Here is a 20,338-nt window from a genome sequence, read left to right as displayed (position 1 = left end):
ACTGACTTTTTGAAAAAATTCAATCACTTTCAAGGCTAAAAAATAAGAAATCTAGGTTATAGAAAAAGATTTAAAATCAGGATCCTCCACTTCATATTATTCTGGAAGCAATCTAAACCATAAACCCCATGTATCTCTTTCTCTATAAGAAATATAATCTCTATTCCATTAAGTTCTCTATTCTATTAAGTATTTCTAATCTATTTAGCTCCTTTTCCTGTCTTTATACTCTCCTGTTTCTTATAACTTATCTTTCCTATCTATATATAGGATCGTAAATGTTCAAAATCCCTTTCAGATCAACTCCCAGAGTTCTCAGGACCCAGCAGGATAACCAGATCCTTAAAATCTAGTTACCCTAAACCTGATCCGTTTCATAATCTATGGAATAAAACTATATCAAATAAACTACCATCACTAAATATAATTAAATATAACATTTTCTATAAATATATAAAAATAAATAATAGCAATATATCTATCAATAAACTATAAACTAATTAAAGTTAGCAATTCTTTGTTAAATAAATAAATATTAGCAATTATAAACTCCAGATTTCTACCAGAAGTGTAGGATTTTCGAATTATATCTGAATTTATCTAAATACTTTATCAGAATCTGAAGTTTAAACAAAAAAATAAATATTATAATTCAAAAGTTTTAATTATTATAAGCCTTTTTATGAAATCTTTAAAGATTAAGCTGAGAATAAAATTAGAATTTAAAAAATATTTACCAAAAACTAAATGGTTTTTGAAACTGTATGTTATTTTCAGAGCTACAAAACTCTTAAATTTTTAATATTATGTAAATTAATTATGTTATTTAATTATGTTAATATTAAAAAATGAAAAAATAAAAACCTAATAACTTTGATTTTAAGAAAAATCTCGTTAATCTGGGCGTAGGCCGATGGGTGACCTAATTTTCCGGCTCGTACTGCCCGATATTTATGGGGCGGAGCAGCGAAAGGTGGCTATTATCGGAAAACTAGAAGAGTGAGTTGGAGGGAGAGGGAGAGGGCCACTATGGGCTGGCAAAAACTGTATGAGAGGTGGAGGGGGAAGGGGAGGAGGCGCTTATAAGCCAAACAAATACAAGGCTGATTCCGGCGAGCTGCATTCAGTTCACTGCCACCGGCTGAGCTGCAACGATAGTTCGGATCGAAATAAATTAGAACAAAAATTGAAAAATAAAATCAAAACAAAGTAATGAGCTCGAGCAATGTGTTCTGTACGATCTGTTCGGAGCGGTATCGGCATACGGACAACATCCATGCCGGTAGCTGTGGCCACGCCTTCCACATGGAGTGCCTGGACCGCTGGCGGGAGCAGTAAGTGATCCTTGAACTTGGGGATTCCCCCCGAATTAGGGATGGGGAAATTTCTAATCGAAGTGAAAATTAACGAAGAGTGCTGGAAAAATTTAATTCTATTAGATAATGTGAAGAACTAACTGTGATTTGTGTTTTAGATCCATGACTTGCCCCATTTGCCGCTGCGATGATGCTGTTTTCATGCAACTTTATCTGAATTTTGAAGATTCCGCCGAGCCGGGCCCCGCTCGGAGGGGGGATGCTAGTGGGGAGAGTCAGCGCCAAGGTCATAGTGCCATCGCTAGCAGCAGCAGCAGCAGCAGCGTCAGCAGCACTAGCAGCAGCACCAGAAACATCAACAATAATGGAACTGAAACACCAACAATTGCCAACAATAATGGAGAATTACGGGGAATTATGCGAGAATACGAGAATCTTCTCTACGAAAATGGAATCTACAAGGAGGAGCTTGAATATCTGAACGCTCAGCTCGGAGCTTTAAATTTTCAAAATTCTCAACCAGTAGTTGATGTATTAAATTGGAGCTCCGATTCTGACTGATTTTTATATTTATTTTTTTTTTTTTTAATTTTTTAAATGAGACATGGAAAAACTGTAGGCTTCACAAGTGATTTTAGCAAATGTATTTTTAAGATAAGATTATGTCTAAAGAAATCTATCATTCTATAGGGATTCCCTAATAATCTAATCGACTTTCCTATCATCCTAATCGGCTTTTCACTGATAAAATGCTTAAATAGTAAAAATCCGACCTGTTATCTCCATAATTTTAGACTTTAAAAACGATAAGAGAGACAAAAAGGCGGAAAAGCACAAAATATGCATGCAATAAATGACAACAATAATAAATTAATGATAAGATGAAAAAGATATAGAAGATATATGCTTATTAAGCAAGTTATCCGCTCCAGTTGGCAGCTCTAAGTTTCATATTTGAAAAGTATCGGGAGCCCGCGAAAACAGTGCACTGTTATCGATAACAGTGCTGCGAAACGGTACGCATCTGTGGGGAAGAAGCAGAGGTAAACATTACAATTACAAAATTGCAGAGCAAATTAATTCCGGCCTCGGTGTATGTGTATGCGTGTGATAAGCAAAATAGACGCCGTTGATAAGCGGAATAAATAAATAAACAGCCGCGGCATGTTAATTGAGCGACAGACGCCATCTAATTGGAGTCTTTGGGTGATTTGACAACACTGCCGATAGACAATGGTGGCTAGAGATGAGCAAGTTGCCCGCGACGAATACAAAATGCGCGAAATATACACTAAGATATATATATAAGACTTGACTGTTAGACTTAGTAAATAATAAAAGTAATAAATATTAATTTATAACAATAATTGTAAAGCTAATGACTAAGGTTAACCTGTTTGGAAAACATGTTTCAATCCCAGAAGTCCATCTCTAGATTAGGTGAATTGCAGCAGCGTGGTGAGATCGTCTTTGTTGAGAAAAAATGTCGACGCGAAAAAGGTTTTAATCCATTAGTCAGAAAGTCTGGCATTCTTTGTTTGTTGGATAAAAAAGCGCAATTATTTGCCAGCGAGCCAGTTAAGTGCGCGCCAGCACCGGAATTATGTAAAGTCCAGGATTTATGCAATTGCAACAGGAGAACTGCAGGACTGCCAGCGAAAATAGCGAAACACTGGGCTGGTTGCTCTCCAACTCGGACGGTGGCCCCACGGACGTAAAAAGCGGACGTACGCAAAGTGAAACTGCGAACAAGCAAAGTGAAAGCAAAACAGAGACAGCGAAACAAACAGCAACTGCCACAGAGGAGAACCAGGAGGAGGAGCAACTGCAGCATCTGCGATGGATAATTGCGACCAGGATGCCAGCTTCCGGCTGGGCCACCAGATCAAGGAGGAGGTTAAGCCGGATATCTCACAGCTAAACGATAGCAATAACAGCAGCTTCTCGCCCAAGGCCGAATCGCCCGGTCCCTTCATGCAGGGCATGTCCATGGCGCACGTCCTGCCCAATAACAATAACAGCTCCGGTGTCCAGGATCAGTTGGCGCAGGCGCCCAATTCAGCGGCTGCAGCTGCCGCCGCCGCTGTGGCCGCCGCTTCGGCCATCCAGCAACAGTATCCGCCGAACCACCCGCTGAGCAACTCCAAGCACCTGTGCTCCATCTGCGGCGATCGGGCCAGCGGCAAGCACTATGGCGTGTACAGCTGTGAGGGATGCAAGGGCTTCTTCAAGCGTACGGTGCGCAAGGATCTCACATACGCTTGCCGCGAGAATCGCAACTGTATCATCGATAAGCGGCAAAGGAATCGCTGCCAGTACTGCCGATACCAGAAGTGCCTAACCTGTGGCATGAAACGGGAGGCTGTCCAGGAGGAGCGTCAGCGTGGTGCCCGCAACTCGGCCGGACGGCTGAGCGTCGGTGGTGGTGGTGGCGGCGGTACACCCGGCTCGTTGGGCTCCTCGTCCTTGGGTGGCGGCGGCAATGGCGGTGGATTGGGTGGAACCGGTAACGGTTCTGATGACTTCATGGCCAATAATGTGTCCCGGGACTTCACCATCGAACGGCTGATGGACGCCGAACAGCGGGCCGAGGCGCATTGCGGGGATCGAGCGCTGTCGTTCCTGCGAGTGGGACCCAATTCCACCGTCCAGCCGGACTACAAGGGCGCCGTGTCCGCTCTGTGCCAAGTTGTGAACAAGCAGCTCTACCAGATGGTCGAGTATGCACGCATGATGCCGCACTTTGCCCAACTGCCGCTGGACGATCAGGTCATCCTGCTGAAGGCCGGCTGGAACGAGCTGTTGATCGCGAATGTCGCCTGGTGTAGCATCGTGTCACTGGATGACACCATGGGCGGCGGCGGCGGCGGTGGTGGTGGCGGCGGTCTGTCGCACGACAGCTCCTTCGACAGGAGATCACCGGTGTTGCAGCCACAGCAGCTCTTCCTCAATCAGAGCTTCTCGTACCATCGGAACAGTGCAATCAAGGCCGGCGTATCGACCATCTTCGACAGAATCCTATCGGAGCTGAGTGTTAAGATGAAGCGCCTGAATCTGGATAGACGCGAACTGACCTGCCTGAAGGCGATCATCCTTTACAATCCGGATATACGGGGGATCAAGAATCGGTCCGAGATTGAGATGTGCCGGGAGAAGGTGTACGCCTGCCTGGACGAGCACTGTCGGCAGGAGCATCCCGGTGATGATGGACGATTTGCACAGCTCCTGTTGCGACTGCCGGCACTGCGATCCATTAGCCTGAAGTGTCTGGATCATTTGTTCTTCTTCCGCATCATCAGCGATCGGCCGCTGGAGGAGCTGTTCATTGAACAGCTGGAGGCCACTCCGCCGCCGGGATTGGCCATGAAACTGGAATAGAGATGGAGCAAGAGCTGACAGCTGACCTCCATCCATCAAATGTTTCATTGTGATTGCGTTTGTTTGCATTTCTGCCCCCACTATTCTCTCCCTTTAAGAATCCCAGTCGGAAGTCCCTCTAATATTACGCTAAATGTGTATTTAATTGTTTATTTTTTTTTTTTTTATTACCTAATATTATTATTATATTGATATAGAAAATGTTTTCCTTAAGATGATGCCTCCTCGACGTTTTCAAAAAACACAAAAAAATCCAAAACAATTGAACGGAAAATGAAAAAAAAAAACAAATACAAAAAAAAATAAGCAAAAAGTTAAACTAAAGCTAATTAAACAATAAAAAAAAAATATATATATATTATATAAAGGTTAAAAAAATTTATTAAATAGTTATGAGAGATGTACAGACGTATGTAATGTATACAGAGATATATATATATATCAGTATATATGTCGGCCCCGTTTCTAAATCAATTGTAATTACATTTTAAAATAATTTTACCCAAGCGTTATCAATTAAAAATGCTAGATAAAAAAAACAAACAACAAACATAAAAACAAATATATCTATGTATAAAATATAAAATGCATAACGAGAGATCTTGGCTTTTTATTTTTATTTAAAATTGAAATTTTAAATCTGTGCTTCTGACAGATCCACAATTAATCCAATTGTCGGAACGAATATATGACTTTGAATTCCAAGAGCAGTCTGCCACATAATTGTAAGGCTGAAATGGTTTAAATTTTAATTTAAAAAAAATTTTAAGGCTAAAATGGTTTGTAGATTTTTAGAAAGAGGTCTTTGGGCATTACTCTTCAAATTCTAATTTTTTTAAATTTTTGAGACCATAATGGTTTATAGAAATTGGCAAAAGATTGGGAATTTATATTCAAAATTTCAGAATTTATTTATAAACTAACTCTCAAGATTTGCTTTCTCAGAAGAAGTCTTTTTTTAGAACTATGAATATTTTTGAATGATTTTTGAAACAAAAAAAGAACTAAATGTGGGAGTTTTTTGTTTTATTTTTCACAAAAATAATTTAAAAAATTATCCTTATATGTATAATCCTTGGATGCTCCTTGTGACCTAATCCTTTTGATCCGCACTGTACCTGTTGGATGGCTTCTATATTTCTTATTCAATAATTTGGTTTGTGGGCTAACCGCCACCTTGCCACCTCCGCCCCCCCAGCATCCACTCACCTTGGTCCATCTGTTTGGTTAATTTTTTTAAAATTTATGTCCTCCCATCCTACCTCCCCCTCTCTGCCACCGCCCCACCCCCTCCCCTTGGGAGAAATGTATGTTAGTATGTATTTACAAAAATATGGTATTAACGCACAAGCAGCGACTAAAAATAAATATTGTTTTCGAAAAAAGAACAAAAATCGCCTCTGACGACGCACATTATGATCTAAAAATAATTAAATACAGTTTCTTATTCCATCTCTTTCTTTCTATATGTAGGTGTCTCTTTCTAGGATATATATTTACACCGATTTGCTCTTGTTTTTTTTTTTTTTTTTTTTCCATTATGTTGAGTTGAATTTTGTATTTTATTTTCAAATCTCTTAAGATCCTTCAATAAGGGGGGGGTATTGATATTTTTTTTTTTTTTTGAAAAAACGATCAATAAGGAAAGCTTTCCAAAAAAAAAAGCTCTAGAGAGAGAGAGAGAGAGAGAGTGAGTGGGTGTTTTTTATTGGTCTAGCTAATCGCTATCCTTGATTTTCAGATGCCTTTCCGTTACGGCTTGCGAGCATATTTAATAAATTTCATAAATAACATGGCATAATATTTAAAAAAAAAAAAAAAGGGGGGTGGGGGGGCACACAAACAGAGCGTGTTGAAAAATGTGAAAAAAAATGAAAAGAAAAAAAAAAGCATAAAGGCATGCCAATAAAATCATGTGCTCTTCTTTTCGCTGTGTGTATTGGAAAAGAGTTTTCGAAGCGAAATTAACAATTTGCTATTTTCGTAGTTATGCGGGGGCGGAGACTTTTCAAAAAAAAAAAAACAAAAAAAGTCTGCACACCAGACATTGGTTAGAAGGGCGGAGCAGGGGGGGGTGGCATGGTTGGTATCGAAAATAAAATCGGGTGGTCTGTGGGGTGGTGTTCATTATTTTTTTTATATTTTTTTAAGGAACGATGACAGACAAGCCAGACAGTCAGACAGAGAAACTTAAAAAAATAACTGACAACAACTTGTTGGCCAAAATAATAAAAAAAAAACTTACAAGAAAAAAAACAGAAAACAGGGTGCCACATTTTGTTGCATCAACATTGCATTTTCGCCAAAGGGGGGTGGGGTACTGAGAAAACAACACGAAAGCAGAAAAGCCAAAAAAAAGCAGAGAAACAAGAACTTTAAGTTTCAATATAGACCATGAGATACCCTGTACTTTTAATTATTTTTTTAATTAAGTTATAAAATAGTATTTATCAACTAAAAAATTTGAAACAAATAAAATTTTATATTTTTAAAAATTAATTTATTATAAACTTATGGTTAGGTATACCCGTGTGATCATAAAACTTGCAGGGTATCACAATTCGTACGCCGCTTATGCTGGCCGAATTCATACTTTCTTCTGCCACCCACTCCCACTGCTGCCACTGTCTCTGCCTCTGCCTCTGCCTCGGCCGCTGTTGCTGCGATGCTGCTGCGAGTCCCCGAAATCTTTGAAAATGCCTCGGGTCTTCGGGTTCGGGTCTTCGGGTCTCCACCCCACCACCCCACCACCTACCGACCGACCGACCGACCGATCCAATCGGATCCGATTCGATCCGATGCTCCCGCTGCACGGCAGACTTTTCTTCAGGTTCTCCCTCCCACCCACTTTCTTTCTCCTCTTCCTGCTTCCTTCTTCGGCTGCTGTGTGTGTGTGGGGAGGGGGGGGCGATGGGAGGCAGGTTTTTTTTTTTGGGGGGCCAACAGCGACGTCGACTGCGACTGAGACTGCGACGACGGTATTCAGAGTCGGCAGCTGGCTGGCGCGACATCAGTTTTGAGTTGGCTTTCAACGCGAGCGGGTCTTTCTCTTCGCAAGCGACACACGTAGATATTGCTCCAATATTGCTCTGTCCACACATTGTTTTGTTGTTTTTGTTTTTGTTTGGTTCCAATACACACGCACACATCTCTCTAAATATATATATATATATATATATATATATATATTATATATATACATATGTATATATATCTACCAAAAAAAAAAACTCACTTGCTTTCGTTAATACTTAATATTTTTTTTATAATTTTTTTTTATTGTACTCGTTGAAAAATAAATATAAAAAATTCAAAAAATACAAAAAAAAACTTAAACGAAGCAAAAAAAAATTAAATAAAAAAAAGGAACGCTGTGCATGTGTGCGTGTGTGTGTGTGTGTGTGCGTGTGATGGTTATATATGCATAACCAAAGATATATCTCACGATCTATATACATATATTATATATATATATATGTATATCCGAACAATATGTGCATATATATGATCTATATGGAAAGTCAAATATCGGACCAACTTGTGTGCCAATAATTCAATTCATAAAAAAAAAAAATGAAATAAAAAAATAAAATCGTACCGCGATCGAATCTATATTTACCGGATCAGTTCCGATTTCGCGCTATTTTCTCAAAATTATTTCAAATATGTACCACATCCCCAATATCTGAATTTCAATCCAAATCTCAATCCGATTTCGATTCTGAATTTGAATCTGAATCTGAAATTCGTATCCGAATCCCATTCCCATCCTCCCATTTCTGCTTCTTCTTTCCCGTTCCCGTTCCCTTTGCCTCTGCCTCTGCCTCTGCCAGCGTTGACGTTGACGCCGAAAATAAAACTTTTTCAAAACATACTATTTTTAACCGATACGATACGATACGAAACGGAACGAGCGCGAAAAAAAAGAAAAAAATGAAGAAAAAAAAAAAAGAATGAGTAAAGAAAACGCAAAATAATTAAGCAGCAAATTAACGTGTTATACAACGAATTTTTCGAAACATATATTCAACATATGTATCGTACATTAAAATATATATATTTTTAATTTTTTTTTTTCGATTTTTTTCAAATTTTTTTTTGGGTTTGTATCGAAACTAACGGTTCATAGCGGAAGTTGAGAGACAAACACCTGTGTGGTTCCTTCTTTTTTTTTTGGCAAGAGAGCTTTCAGGATCGAGGGAGGTGGGAGAGGGAGAAAGCTTTTGTGGTATAGAGCAAATCAATCAATCAATCAAAATCAAATCAATCAGTCTCCCAGTCAGCACTCTGTCACACACACACACACACATGCACGCACGCACGCACGTACGAATTGAATATATGTATGTATTTAGGAAACAGTTCCTTATAGAGACTGTCGATAACCGATATACGAAAAGGATTCTCCAGCGAGCTTAGTGAATTATTTAGTGAACAAATAGTACTACTACTATTACTACTACTTCTACAACTACAACTACAAAATCCAACATACCAATCCTCCTTCAGCAGCAACTGGATCACCAACATCAGCAGCGGCAGAGGCAGAAGCAGAAACAGAGGCGGCAGCAGCAGAGGCAGCAGAGATATCCAGGCATCAGCACCACCATCCAGAGAGATAGAGAGTTATCGAGAATTTAATCGATAAACACAGACACACTCACACACTTACACACTTACACACACACAGCGACAAGATGATGATGGAGAACGGGCTCTCCATGGAGTACGGAGATGGCTATATGGAACAGGAGGAGGAGTGGGAGCGTGAGGGCCTCCTGGATCCTGCGTGGGAGAAGCAACAGAAGAAGGTGAGTAAAAGAGATCATATTTTTGTTGTCTAGAACACTAAGTGGGTTAGAACTTGAGGGAATTACTAGGAACTTCTACCAATTATTTGTTGGTCAAGATTAGCTATATATTAAAGATATATTCTCTTCTTGGCCAAGATTCTATATTTTTCGATTATGTTTCAATATTTCACCGATACACCATCACTATCCCCAACACCACTACTACCATCACTATCCCCAACACTACTACTACCATCACTATCCCCAACACTACTACTACCATCACTATCCCCAACACTACTACCACCACCAACAAAACACAAAAACAACATTAAAATCATACCAATAACAAAATAAGAAAAAAAAAAAAAAAGAAAAGCTAGAGAAAAGCTCAGCGCGCATTTTAAAAATAGAATTCTTCTTTCTTGATTTTCATGGCTCTTGTTGTTCGCTCGAACAACTGAATGTTTGAAGATAGTACGAAAATACGAAAATAGTTTGTTGCTGTTCAGGAACTATACATATAGGATATGTGGCACATATGTATATCACTGCTGCCATCATCTGCCAGGCTGGTGGCGACGGTTCGCCTTCGATCTCTCTATCATTTATGATTATGAAAATCGATCAAAGAACTATCATACATATATGTATGTATGTAGATTCTGATCTGATTCCACTCCCAGGTTAACAGTGGGTGGAAAAATTAACAAGACCCAACCCAAAACCAATCGAAATCGAAGGTTATCATAGACGTTGTATTATTTCCCCCTCCCACCCAATTTCCAAGCCCAAAAAACTATCATTTTTCCCTTCCCTTCTCCTGCCCCCCTCTTGATACCTCGTTCTGATGATATTCTTTTGATCTCCATTTAATTTGTTTGTTTGTTTGTTGCCTGACGCTGACTGACGGAGAATTTCCGTTACCGTTAGAAAAACGAGAAGAAGCAGCAGCAGCCGAAGAACAGCAACTAATTGCCACCGTTTTTTTTTTCATTTTTCTTTTTTTTAAGATAAAGCCTGGAAACATCGATCTATAGAAGGGGGTAGGTGGGTAGAAAGAATCTGAAGGTCATAGTAGGCGATGATAAGAAGTCAGTGGGGTCTGGAGAAAAGATAATGGAGGGAGGGGGGCGAGGCAGAAGAGAACAAACTATGAATTATTATTAAAATAACCCCCAAAAAGACAAAAATTATTATGAAAACAAACACGTACAAGTATATTTATATACATAATTCTAAAAATTGCCAGCCAAAATTTAGTGCAAGGCTATGCTTTTGACACGACGTCGTGTCGCCTAGGTAGGTAGTTGCTATTGACAATTATAAATAGCGCCAGTCGGCTCTATGGCATTCCTCCTATGCACCACATTTCCAAGCACCACAAGATACATCTGATTCAGATATTCAGATACTCAGATACATTAGGCAGCCAGGCAGGCAGGCAGGCAGGCAGGCAGCCAACCACCCAACCACCCACTCATATATATCTATATGTACATACATATGTATACCAAATGCAATGACAAAACTCTGGCCAAAGATCGCAAAAACAGCTCACACGAAACGAAAATGAAAATTAACCAAAAATCGAAAATAAAATGTGGGGAAAATAAAAAATAAAAAAAAAATATGAAGATTTTTGGCGGTCGCCAGATGACTTGAGCTTGACACGATCGGACATGAATGCGTGGCATCGCTCTCTTTCTCTCTCTCTCTCTCTAGTGCTTTTTTGGCTCTATATATAAATTTCGTAACCGTAAATTACCGAACTGAATTCGTCATTAGGCTGAGGATGCACTAACAAAAAAAAAATATCTACTTGTTTGTCAAATATTTGCAAAAATATATATCTATTTTTTTTTTTTTTTTGTTAAGAAAAACAAAATGTAGCCTGACCTTGACAGAAATAATACAAACAAAAATTTTTAAGAGATGATTAAATAATATTATTTTTCTGCTAATTTGGAAAGTTATTGAATTTGGCCAAAAAAAAATTACTCATAGCTGAATAATGAGAGCCAAAAAAGAAAAAAAAAAAATAAGAAAATAACCAAATAACAGCCAGTGAAATGGTTTCTGTTTTGTGTTTACATTGATCGTCAGCGGCAACAAAAAAGGTGTAAAGAGGTGGGTGGTGGGTGGTGGGCGTGGGTGATGAGTAGTCGTCGTACTCCCTCTTTCTCTCTCTCGCTCGCTCTCTTTTGCAACTAACTCTCTTCTGTCGCTGGTGGCTGCTCTCTTTTGAGTGAGTCATATGTGGGTGCCAAAAGGTGTGAATGAATGGGGAGGATCAGTAGGCAGGAGGCATGCTGGCTGGCTGGCTGGCTGGCTGGCTGGCTGGCTGGCTGGGATGCCACCCCACTCTCCACTCCCCAATCTTACTAGCTGATGTTGTTGTTGTTGTTATGGCCATGTGCGAATGAGTCCATGCTATGAGACCGCTCAAATTACACTCGGCTAAAAATGGGTGTGCAAGAGCGAGTCCGTTGCTTTCCGCTGTCCGTTTTTCCTCGGGCCAAAAAGGAGAGCTTTTCCTCGGAAAGCTCTTTTTTGTATTTGGCTGTGTGTGTTTGTGTGATTTTTTGGCTATTCTATTGGTATTGACGCGTGCGCCTTGGATGGCCAAAAAAAAGATTGCTCAATCATAGATTCTGGATTCTGGCTGCTCCTGGTCCAGGCCACTCTTTTCTACCTCATTATGTGCCCCCTCCCCTGCTCCAATGCAATCTGACTCAGGCCAGTGGCCTCTGTCGCTGTTGCTGTTGCTGTTGCTGCCTGATAACGGTAATTGATCGGAGACCAAGTTGCGGCTGAAAACGGGTTGCCGGAATGCCACAACCCAAAGACAGAAAGATAGGGATGCTGCAGGAAATGATGAATTAAATATTTTTAATTAATTTTTAAATAATAATTATAAATTTAAAATATCTTTAAATTAAACAATTTCTTAAAGTTACCTTTTAATTAAAAAGGTACCTTGCAAAGGTAAAAAAAAACAACATGACAACTCTAGAGGTTACAGCAGAGGCTGCAGCACCAGCAGCAGCAGTGGCAGCGACTGCGGCAGAGCCTAGCGGTAAGCCGCGATCTGGGGAGCCTGAGTGACTTGTTTTGTTTTGTTCTCCTGCTCTCCAGCTCTCCAACTCTCAATCCATCTCTCTCTTGCGCCGTGTTGGCCTAGTTCAAGTTGTTATTGTTTGAGTGGGTTATGTGTAATCTGTGTGTCCCCTCTTGGAGAGTGGAGAGAGGTGATTTGCATTAACAGTTGCATTTCTTGTTTCCAGCTTAGATCTCAGCCACCACTCAGCCACTATCTCTCTTTCTCTTATAAGGTGTCTCACGCACCTAACTGTAAGCTGTAATGGCCAATAAAGTGGAGCCCCCATCTCCTGTTTCTAGCCACGATTTTGATCCCGTTCTAGCGGTTGATCCATTGTGCCCGCCGCATCCCATCAACATACATAAATATATCTCTCACATCTCACATCCATTTGTCAATCGATTAGAGCTTTCCTTTTCAATTGTTCCCGCTGGAAAATGATCGGGAAATGAGCGGGATATTCCAATAATTCCCATTCAAGGTCTCATGATTCTCTCATGATTTCTAAAGGATTTAAATTTTCTCACGATGGAAGATCAATTGTTGAGATTCTCTTCCATTCACATCTTTCAGATCTATAATGTATCTTTGAAGTATCTTTTTTGTATAATCATGTAAAAGATATAGCACAATTTTAGGGGAGGGGGGTGTAGGGCCACCAAAATAATGAAGAGTTTGCAAATAAAACTGGTTTATAATTTTTTTTATACAGTATACTTACACATGTGCCGCCTGCTGCTCTCGTATTGTCTTTTCTTGTTTTCTCTTTGTTCTTTGCTGCTGTTGCTGTTGCTGTCTGTCCCCATTTGGCGAAAAATAACTGCAACTGTCAGCCGCGCAGTTGCAACAACAGCGGGTTGGTAGAGTGGCGTGGGAGGGGGGGAAGTCTCGCCACTTCTCTTCATGATCGGCGAAAAAGCTAAAAATCCGGCCAAGCAACCCAAGCAGCCAAGATCTGAGCTGGCGTTTGTGATTGGGCTGCCCTAAATGGGTGGCTGCAAAAAAAAACACGAAAAAAACAAAAAAACGGAAAACAATAAACAAAAACAGGAACTGAGACAGTGGGACAGCTGGGCACGAACCACGATCAGCTGTTTTGCATCAAAAGGTATAGGATGAAGTTAAAAAAACAAATGCCGATAAGGCTTTAAGTCTGTATTGGTTTTAAAATAGTTATTATTATATAAAAAAATCAGTAAGAATAATTAGAAGTAATCTCTCTTTTTTAATCCCTTATTTTATTAGTTAAAACCCGTTTTATAATTTAAAATTAAATAATTTTCTAACTAAACCCCTTAATCCCTTAGACATTTACCGCCTGGTGTAACAGTCATCTGCGCAAAGCCGGTACCGCCATCGATAACATCGAGGAGGACTTCCGCAACGGCCTCAAGCTGATGCTGCTGCTGGAGGTGATCTCCGGAGAGACACTGCCCAAGCCCGATCGCGGCAAGATGCGCTTCCACAAGATCGCCAATGTGAATAAGGCCCTAGATTTTATTGCCTCGAAGGGTGTACATTTGGTGTCGATTGGTGCCGAGGAGATCGTTGATGGTAATCTGAAGATGACCCTGGGTATGATCTGGACGATCATCCTTCGCTTCGCCATACAGGACATTTCCGTTGAGGAGATGACCGCCAAGGAGGGTCTATTGCTGTGGTGTCAGCGCAAGACCGCTCCCTACAAGAACGTCAACGTACAGAACTTCCATCTGTCGTTCAAGGTTAGTACTTAGTAATTACTAACTCTTATAAGATAGTATAATAAATAAATCTTTATAGGATGGTTTGGCCTTCTGTGCCCTCATCCATCGCCATCGTCCAGATCTTATCGACTATGCCAAGCTGTCCAAAGACAATCCTTTGGAGAATCTCAACACTGCCTTTGATGTGGCCGAGAAGTATCTGGATATTCCTCGCATGTTGGATCCAGATGGTAAGTATTTACATTACAAATAGATACAAAATACTTGAGATATATTTTTGTTGAGGTTTCTACTATATAGAAAGAGGTACAACAAAAAGATATACTTTAAAAGTCATAAAAATATTAAGTACTTTGTGGAATATATATGCCAGAAGTATAAATATTTTTTTCCCCAAGATATATACACAAAATTTTCCATTTAAAATTACTTATTTTGTTGTACCTTTGATTAGATATTTTTGTTGTATTAGGGAATATAGATATATAGATCCCCCCCCAAACTAGTTAAGTTCTAATCATATTGCGATTGGTTAAATACAAAAAAAAAAAACAGATTTGATCAACACTCCGAAACCGGATGAACGTGCCATCATGACGTACGTCTCCTGCTACTACCACGCCTTCCAGGGAGCCCAACAGGTTGGAAATGTGACGCATGTACCCGAACCCACAAGACAATACACCTACGTCCCGAATAATTACAATGTGACTAAACTTCACCACGATACACTTAAATATTTAGCTCTAGCTCGGCATATCGATATATATACTCTACAATAATATATATTTTATATATATATATATGAGCATATGCCTTCCTAAGTATATTTTTTTATGCGATTTTGCGATGTTACCGCTCTGCTACTTGCCGCTGATGCTGCTGTTGCTGTTTGCTGTCGTTTTTGCTTTTTTCGATCCAATGATCCCCCATAAAAATCCATGGACCTTGACCACCAAGGTCCAGGGTAACCAAAAAATGGGGGCCAAGGTCGAGCCAAGGTCAAGCCAAAAACAGCGGGAATCGCCACAAAATCGCGTCCACTCCTATACATACAATTTATATAAAATTATGATTCGTCTGGATTTGTCTTGGCGCGCTCCTGCATTTTGATTGTTCTGCATCTATTTTGCATCTCCAAATGTCCCACTAACCTTGACCAGGACCTTCTCCATCAAGGAGGAGAAACAGAAATCCTCTTACCTAAAGCATGTTGCTGACAAAAAATAAACCCAAAAATAATTGCAATTGCCTTGAGCTTGCTCTCTATTTAAATAGTAATTAATAATGAACTCATAACTTGATCCTTGTTTGGACTTTAACCTTGTATATCCTTGACTTCATAAGGAACAATGATCATGTTAAGGTTCTCAGGCATGTCTCGAGATTATATCGAATCACTAACCATAGTCTAAACCCCTTGATGATGATGTTTAATGGCCGTGAGACTAACAAAAGTTGATGATTAACTCATTTGTATGTTTGTTGCTTTCTTTCTTCTTTTCTCTTTTTATTATCTCTCTGTGTGCGCGCTCGCTCCGCTCAATCAACAAATAAAAAAACAAAAAAAATAATTAACCAATCTGCAAAAAAAAAAAAAAATGCAACTGCAATCGCCACCACCACAACAACAACAACAACAAACAACAATCCTCCAACACCAAAAATAAAATAAAAAAACCAACGATTACACTCACGATTACAACCACAACAGATCTTCAGAATACAGCTCTGCCCGATGAACGGGCGGTGATGACCTATGTGTCCTCGTACTATCACTGCTTCAGTGGCGCCCAAAAGGTCTGTTATCAGTTGAACTCTCCAACCGAAGAACAAATTAACATCTTTCATCATTTCCCAACCAATTACCCAAAATTAATCACTTTCATTCCATTATCCTTTAAATATGGCGCCCAAACGTGGGGCTCCTGTAACCACTCCTCTCATATCATCCTGAAAACTAACCTCGAAAAAAAAAAAAACACAAAACATGCACACAAAGCGCTATATGCTAAAAATGCAGATTTGACAAAAAGCATCCTAATCCCATGATAGCTTGAATAACATGGAATGGAGTATCCTTTATAAGGACTTCCATACCATAAGCCTTTGTTTGCCTGTAAACTGCCTTTATTTTGATTCCATTATTATTATTTCATTTTTCCTTGCTACGTTTTTATTATTATTATTATTATTATTATTTATTTGGGGCAACACTCAGTTCAGTTCAGTTCAATTAAGATCGCATCCTGCAACCGAATCTGAGCTGGGCTGGACGAATGATGCCGTGTTTGGTGTTCCTGTTCCTTGTTACTTCCTGTTTCCTGTTCGTATTGTTTTCGCTTATTCCAAAATCTGAGTTGGTTCCGTGCACCACACACACACGCTCGCTCAGAGCCGATCGATTGAAGCCTTCTAATGTATCCACATTTCTTCATCCAAATCTAATACCAATAATCAGGCGGAAACCGCTGCCAACCGCATCTGCAAGGTGCTCAAGGTCAACCAGGAGAATGAACGCCTCATGGAGGAGTACGAGCGTCTGGCCAGTGATGTGAGTATCCTTTTATGGCGACCGTGACTTGTTGATTCTCAAATTTGATGTGTTTTTGTAGCTGCTGGAATGGATCCGTCGCACCATGCCGTGGCTGAACTCTCGCCAGGCTGACAACTCCCTGGCCGGTGTCCAGAAGAAGCTGGAGGAATACCGCACCTACCGCCGTGGCCACAAGCCACCACGTGTCGAGCAGAAGGCCAAGCTGGAAACGAACTTCAACACTCTGCAGACCAAGCTGCGTCTGTCCAACCGGCCCGCCTACCTGCCCACCGAGGGCAAGACCGTGTCGGACATCGCCAATGCCTGGAAGGGTCTGGAGCTGGCCGAGAAGGCCTTCGAGGAGTGGCTGCTGGCCGAGACTATGCGCCTGGAGCGCCTCGAGCATCTGGCCCAGAAGTTCAAGCACAAGGTATGATGGTTATTTCTCAAATATTTGAATTTCTATTAAAGATATCCTTTGAATCCCTTAGGCCGATGCCCATGAGGACTGGACCCGCGGCAAGGAGGAGATGCTGCAGTCTCAGGACTTCCGCCAGTGCAAGCTCAACGAGCTGAAGGCCCTGAAGAAGAAGCACGAAGCCTTTGAGTCTGACCTGGCCGCCCACCAGGATCGCGTCGAGCAGATCGCCGCCATTGCCCAGGAGCTGAAGTAAGTTACCGCCGAAAGCGAACCCTCTTGCTAATCTCGATCTAATATATCCCCGCCTGCTGCAATTGCTGAATGGTGATCCTTGATCTGGGCATGAAACAGCGTGAGGTTAGGTTGGCTTTTGGTCTCTAGAATCATTCGAATCACTCATTCCATTGCTCAGCGAAAGAATCACCAACAAAAATTCATTCTAATTTTATGATTTCTCGAGAATCTTCACCAGAAACTAATGATATGTTATCCTTATTATCCTCAAAAACAGCACCCTGGAGTACCATGACTGCGTGTCGGTGAATTCCAGGTGCCAGCGCATCTGTGACCAGTGGGATCGTCTCGGTGCTCTCACCCAGCGCCGACGCACCGCTCTGGACGAGGCCGAACGCATTCTGGAGAAGATCGACATCTTGCATTTGGAGTTTGCCAAGCGTGCGGCGCCGTTCAATAACTGGCTGGATGGTACACGGGAGGATCTGGTCGATATGTTCATTGTCCACACCATGGAGGAGATCCAGGGCCTGATCCAGGCGCACGATCAGTTCAAGGCGACACTGGGCGAGGCCGATAAGGAGTTCAATCTGATTGTGAACCTGGTGCGCGAGGTGGAGTCGATTGTGAAGCAACACCAGATCCCCGGCGGTCTGGAGAATCCCTACACCACGCTGACCGCCAACGACATGACACGCAAGTGGAGCGATGTCCGCCAGCTGGTTCCCCAGCGGGACCAGACACTGGCCAACGAGCTGCGCAAGCAGCAGAACAACGAGATGCTGCGCCGTCAGTTCGCCGAGAAGGCCAACATTGTTGGACCCTGGATCGAGAGGCAGATGGACGCTGTTACCGCCATTGGTATGGGACTGCAGGGTTCGCTGGAGGATCAACTGCACCGACTGAAGGAGTACGAACAGGCGGTGTATGCCTACAAGCCCAATATCGAGGAGCTGGAGAAGATCCATCAGGCCGTCCAGGAGTCGATGATCTTCGAGAACCGTTACACCAACTACACGATGGAAACTCTGCGCGTTGGCTGGGAACAGCTCCTTACCTCGATCAATCGCAACATCAACGAGGTGGAGAACCAGATCCTTACTCGCGACTCCAAGGGCATCAGTCAGGAGCAGCTGAACGAGTTCCGCAGCAGCTTCAATCACTTCGACAAGAACCGTACCGGTCGTCTGACGCCCGAGGAGTTCAAATCGTGCCTGGTATCGCTTGGCTATTCGATCGGCAAGGATCGTCAGGGCGAGATGGACTTCCAGCGCATTCTGGCCGTCGTCGATCCCAACAACACTGGCTACGTACACTTCGACGCCTTCCTCGACTTCATGACCCGCGAGAGCACCGACACCGACACTGCCGAACAAGTCATCGACTCCTTCCGAATCCTGGCAGCCGACAAGGTTAGTATTATTTTGTTGTTGTTAAGATTTTGTTTAAAATTCAATAGTTGGTGATGTTGGAAAAGGTTCTTTTGATTCTTAATTCCTTAATTGAACAAAGAAAAGGTATTCCAACAATATTAAGTATTAATTCCAACACATAATTGTCTTGTTGTTGGGATTCTGTTTAGAATTCCATAGTTTCTGTTGTTGAAAAAGGCTAATTGAACTCTCAACTCCTCTAATTGAACAAAGAAACCACATTTTTTAGGGATTAAAAAGGATTTTCAATCATTCCAACACTCCAACAATATTGAATTTTAATTCCAACACTTTAAAATACAATATATTCTATTAATTTGTATAATTCCCATCCGTAGCCATACATTTTGCCCGACGAACTGCGCCGCGAATTGCCCCCAGATCAGGCCGAATACTGCATCCAGCGCATGCCACCCTATAAGGGACCCAACGGTGTGCCCGGCGCCCTGGACTACATGTCCTTCAGCACAGCTCTGTACGGCGAGACCGATTTGTAAGAGCCTCGAGCAAACCGACCGACGGACGCGAGAGCAGAGCCAGAATCATATAATAATGATAAACTTTAATAATATATAATAATATTAATAAACATAGATTTATTATTATATACCTACACTCGTAACGGTTAACTGCAGAAGAAGAACTTCAGAGCATCGTGTGCAGAGCAAAAACAAGAAGAAGAAGAAGAAGAAGATTACATAATATATTTATTTAAATTTCCGTCTCGAGTCGATGTATGCGACCTACAACATACAACAAAACAACAACAACAACAAACAAACAAACAACAAAAAAAAAAGTGAAAAAAATTATGAAAAAATGAAACATACATACATTATTATATCATACATATATATATATATACATATATATATATATATATATTTTTATGCAGGAACGATTGTAAAACAAACAGCAAGGCATATCGAATATTTTAAATCTAAATCTTAAAAAAACAAAAAACACCAAGTCCAAAACAAAAACAAAAACATCAACAAAAAAGCTAAAACATTATTTTTTGAAATTTATGTTAATAAAAACAAAATCCATACATAAAAATGAAGTGGGGAAATTTTATTCATAGGCTGGGGAAATTCGACATTTCCGTTTCCGGTTCTTTCCGATTCTCTTCACCAGATGGAAAGAGATGGCAATAGTACAGAAGGCTATGAAAAGAGCGAGAGGGAAGCCAAATATTTGGAAATTAAAATATTTCTTCAAAAGGACTCTCTCTAAGATATCCTTTCCCACAAAAAAATAATTAAATTTTGAAAAAAAAAAAAAAGTAATAAAAACAATTTTTAATTTCTTAGCTGGACATGGGGAATTTATTTCTCGATTTCGTTTTGTTTTTTGTTTATTTTTTGTTTTTTATATATATTTTTTTTTGTAACAAAAAGGATTCGTTGATTTTTGTA

The 20,338-nt window shown here is 40.7% G+C and overlaps 3 protein-coding genes across 5 annotated transcripts; all 3 read left to right on the top strand.

Annotated features, from left to right (window-relative positions):
- Positions 1-1,083: 1,083 nt before the first annotated feature.
- LOC6504655 (E3 ubiquitin-protein ligase RNF133) lies at positions 1,084-2,191 on the top strand. The gene is made up of 2 exons (XM_001966428.3): positions 1,084-1,334; positions 1,475-2,191. The coding sequence occupies exons 1-2, from the start codon at positions 1,213-1,215 to the stop codon at positions 1,875-1,877; spliced, it is 525 nt and encodes a 174-aa protein (XP_001966464.1). The 5' UTR covers positions 1,084-1,212; the 3' UTR covers positions 1,878-2,191.
- Positions 2,192-2,731: 540 nt separating this feature from the next.
- Positions 2,732-9,390, top strand: LOC6504656 (protein ultraspiracle). The gene is made up of 2 exons (XM_044717025.1): positions 2,732-7,760; positions 9,204-9,390. The coding sequence occupies exon 1, from the start codon at positions 3,156-3,158 to the stop codon at positions 4,692-4,694; it is 1,539 nt and encodes a 512-aa protein (XP_044572960.1). The 5' UTR covers positions 2,732-3,155; the 3' UTR covers positions 4,695-7,760; positions 9,204-9,390.
- Positions 9,372-19,774, top strand: LOC6504657 (alpha-actinin, sarcomeric). 3 transcript variants are annotated; one of them, XM_032453443.2, is made up of 9 exons: positions 9,372-9,505; positions 13,898-14,314; positions 14,373-14,526; positions 16,011-16,096; positions 16,758-16,850; positions 16,912-17,262; positions 17,324-17,502; positions 17,765-18,899; positions 19,259-19,774. In XM_032453443.2, exons 1-9 carry the CDS (start codon positions 9,392-9,394, stop codon positions 19,415-19,417), a joined length of 2,688 nt encoding a protein of 895 aa, XP_032309334.1. In that variant the 5' UTR covers positions 9,372-9,391; the 3' UTR covers positions 19,418-19,774. The 3 variants fall into 3 exon arrangements, with proteins under 3 accessions (XP_032309334.1, XP_032309333.1, XP_044572959.1); XM_032453442.2 differs by lacking the exon at positions 16,011-16,096 and adding an exon at positions 14,852-14,937; XM_044717024.1 differs by lacking the exon at positions 16,011-16,096 and adding an exon at positions 14,852-15,003.
- The last annotated feature ends 564 nt before the right edge of the window (positions 19,775-20,338 follow it).

This window comes from Drosophila ananassae, chromosome XL (genome assembly GCF_017639315.1).
Source record: "Drosophila ananassae strain 14024-0371.13 chromosome XL, ASM1763931v2, whole genome shotgun sequence".
In the NCBI taxonomy this organism is placed as follows: domain Eukaryota; kingdom Metazoa; phylum Arthropoda; class Insecta; order Diptera; family Drosophilidae; genus Drosophila; species Drosophila ananassae.
This window is presented reverse-complemented; position numbering and strand designations above follow the sequence as displayed.

Coding starts and splice junctions, on each gene's coding strand:
- LOC6504656 (XM_044717025.1), top strand. CDS start 3,156: ATGGATAATTGCGACCAGGATGCCAGCTTCCGGCTGGGCCACCAGATC.
- LOC6504655 (XM_001966428.3), top strand. CDS start 1,213: ATGAGCTCGAGCAATGTGTTCTGTACGATCTGTTCGGAGCGGTATCGG. Junction 1,335..1,474: donor CTGGACCGCTGGCGGGAGCA/GTAAGTGATCCT, acceptor TTTGTGTTTTAG/ATCCATGACTTGCCCCATTT.
- LOC6504657 (XM_044717024.1), top strand. CDS start 9,392: ATGATGATGGAGAACGGGCTCTCCATGGAGTACGGAGATGGCTATATG. Junction 9,506..13,897: donor GGGAGAAGCAACAGAAGAAG/GTGAGTAAAAGA, acceptor TTAATCCCTTAG/ACATTTACCGCCTGGTGTAA. Junction 14,527..14,851: donor TCGCATGTTGGATCCAGATG/GTAAGTATTTAC, acceptor AAAAAAAAACAG/ATTTGATCAACACTCCGAAA.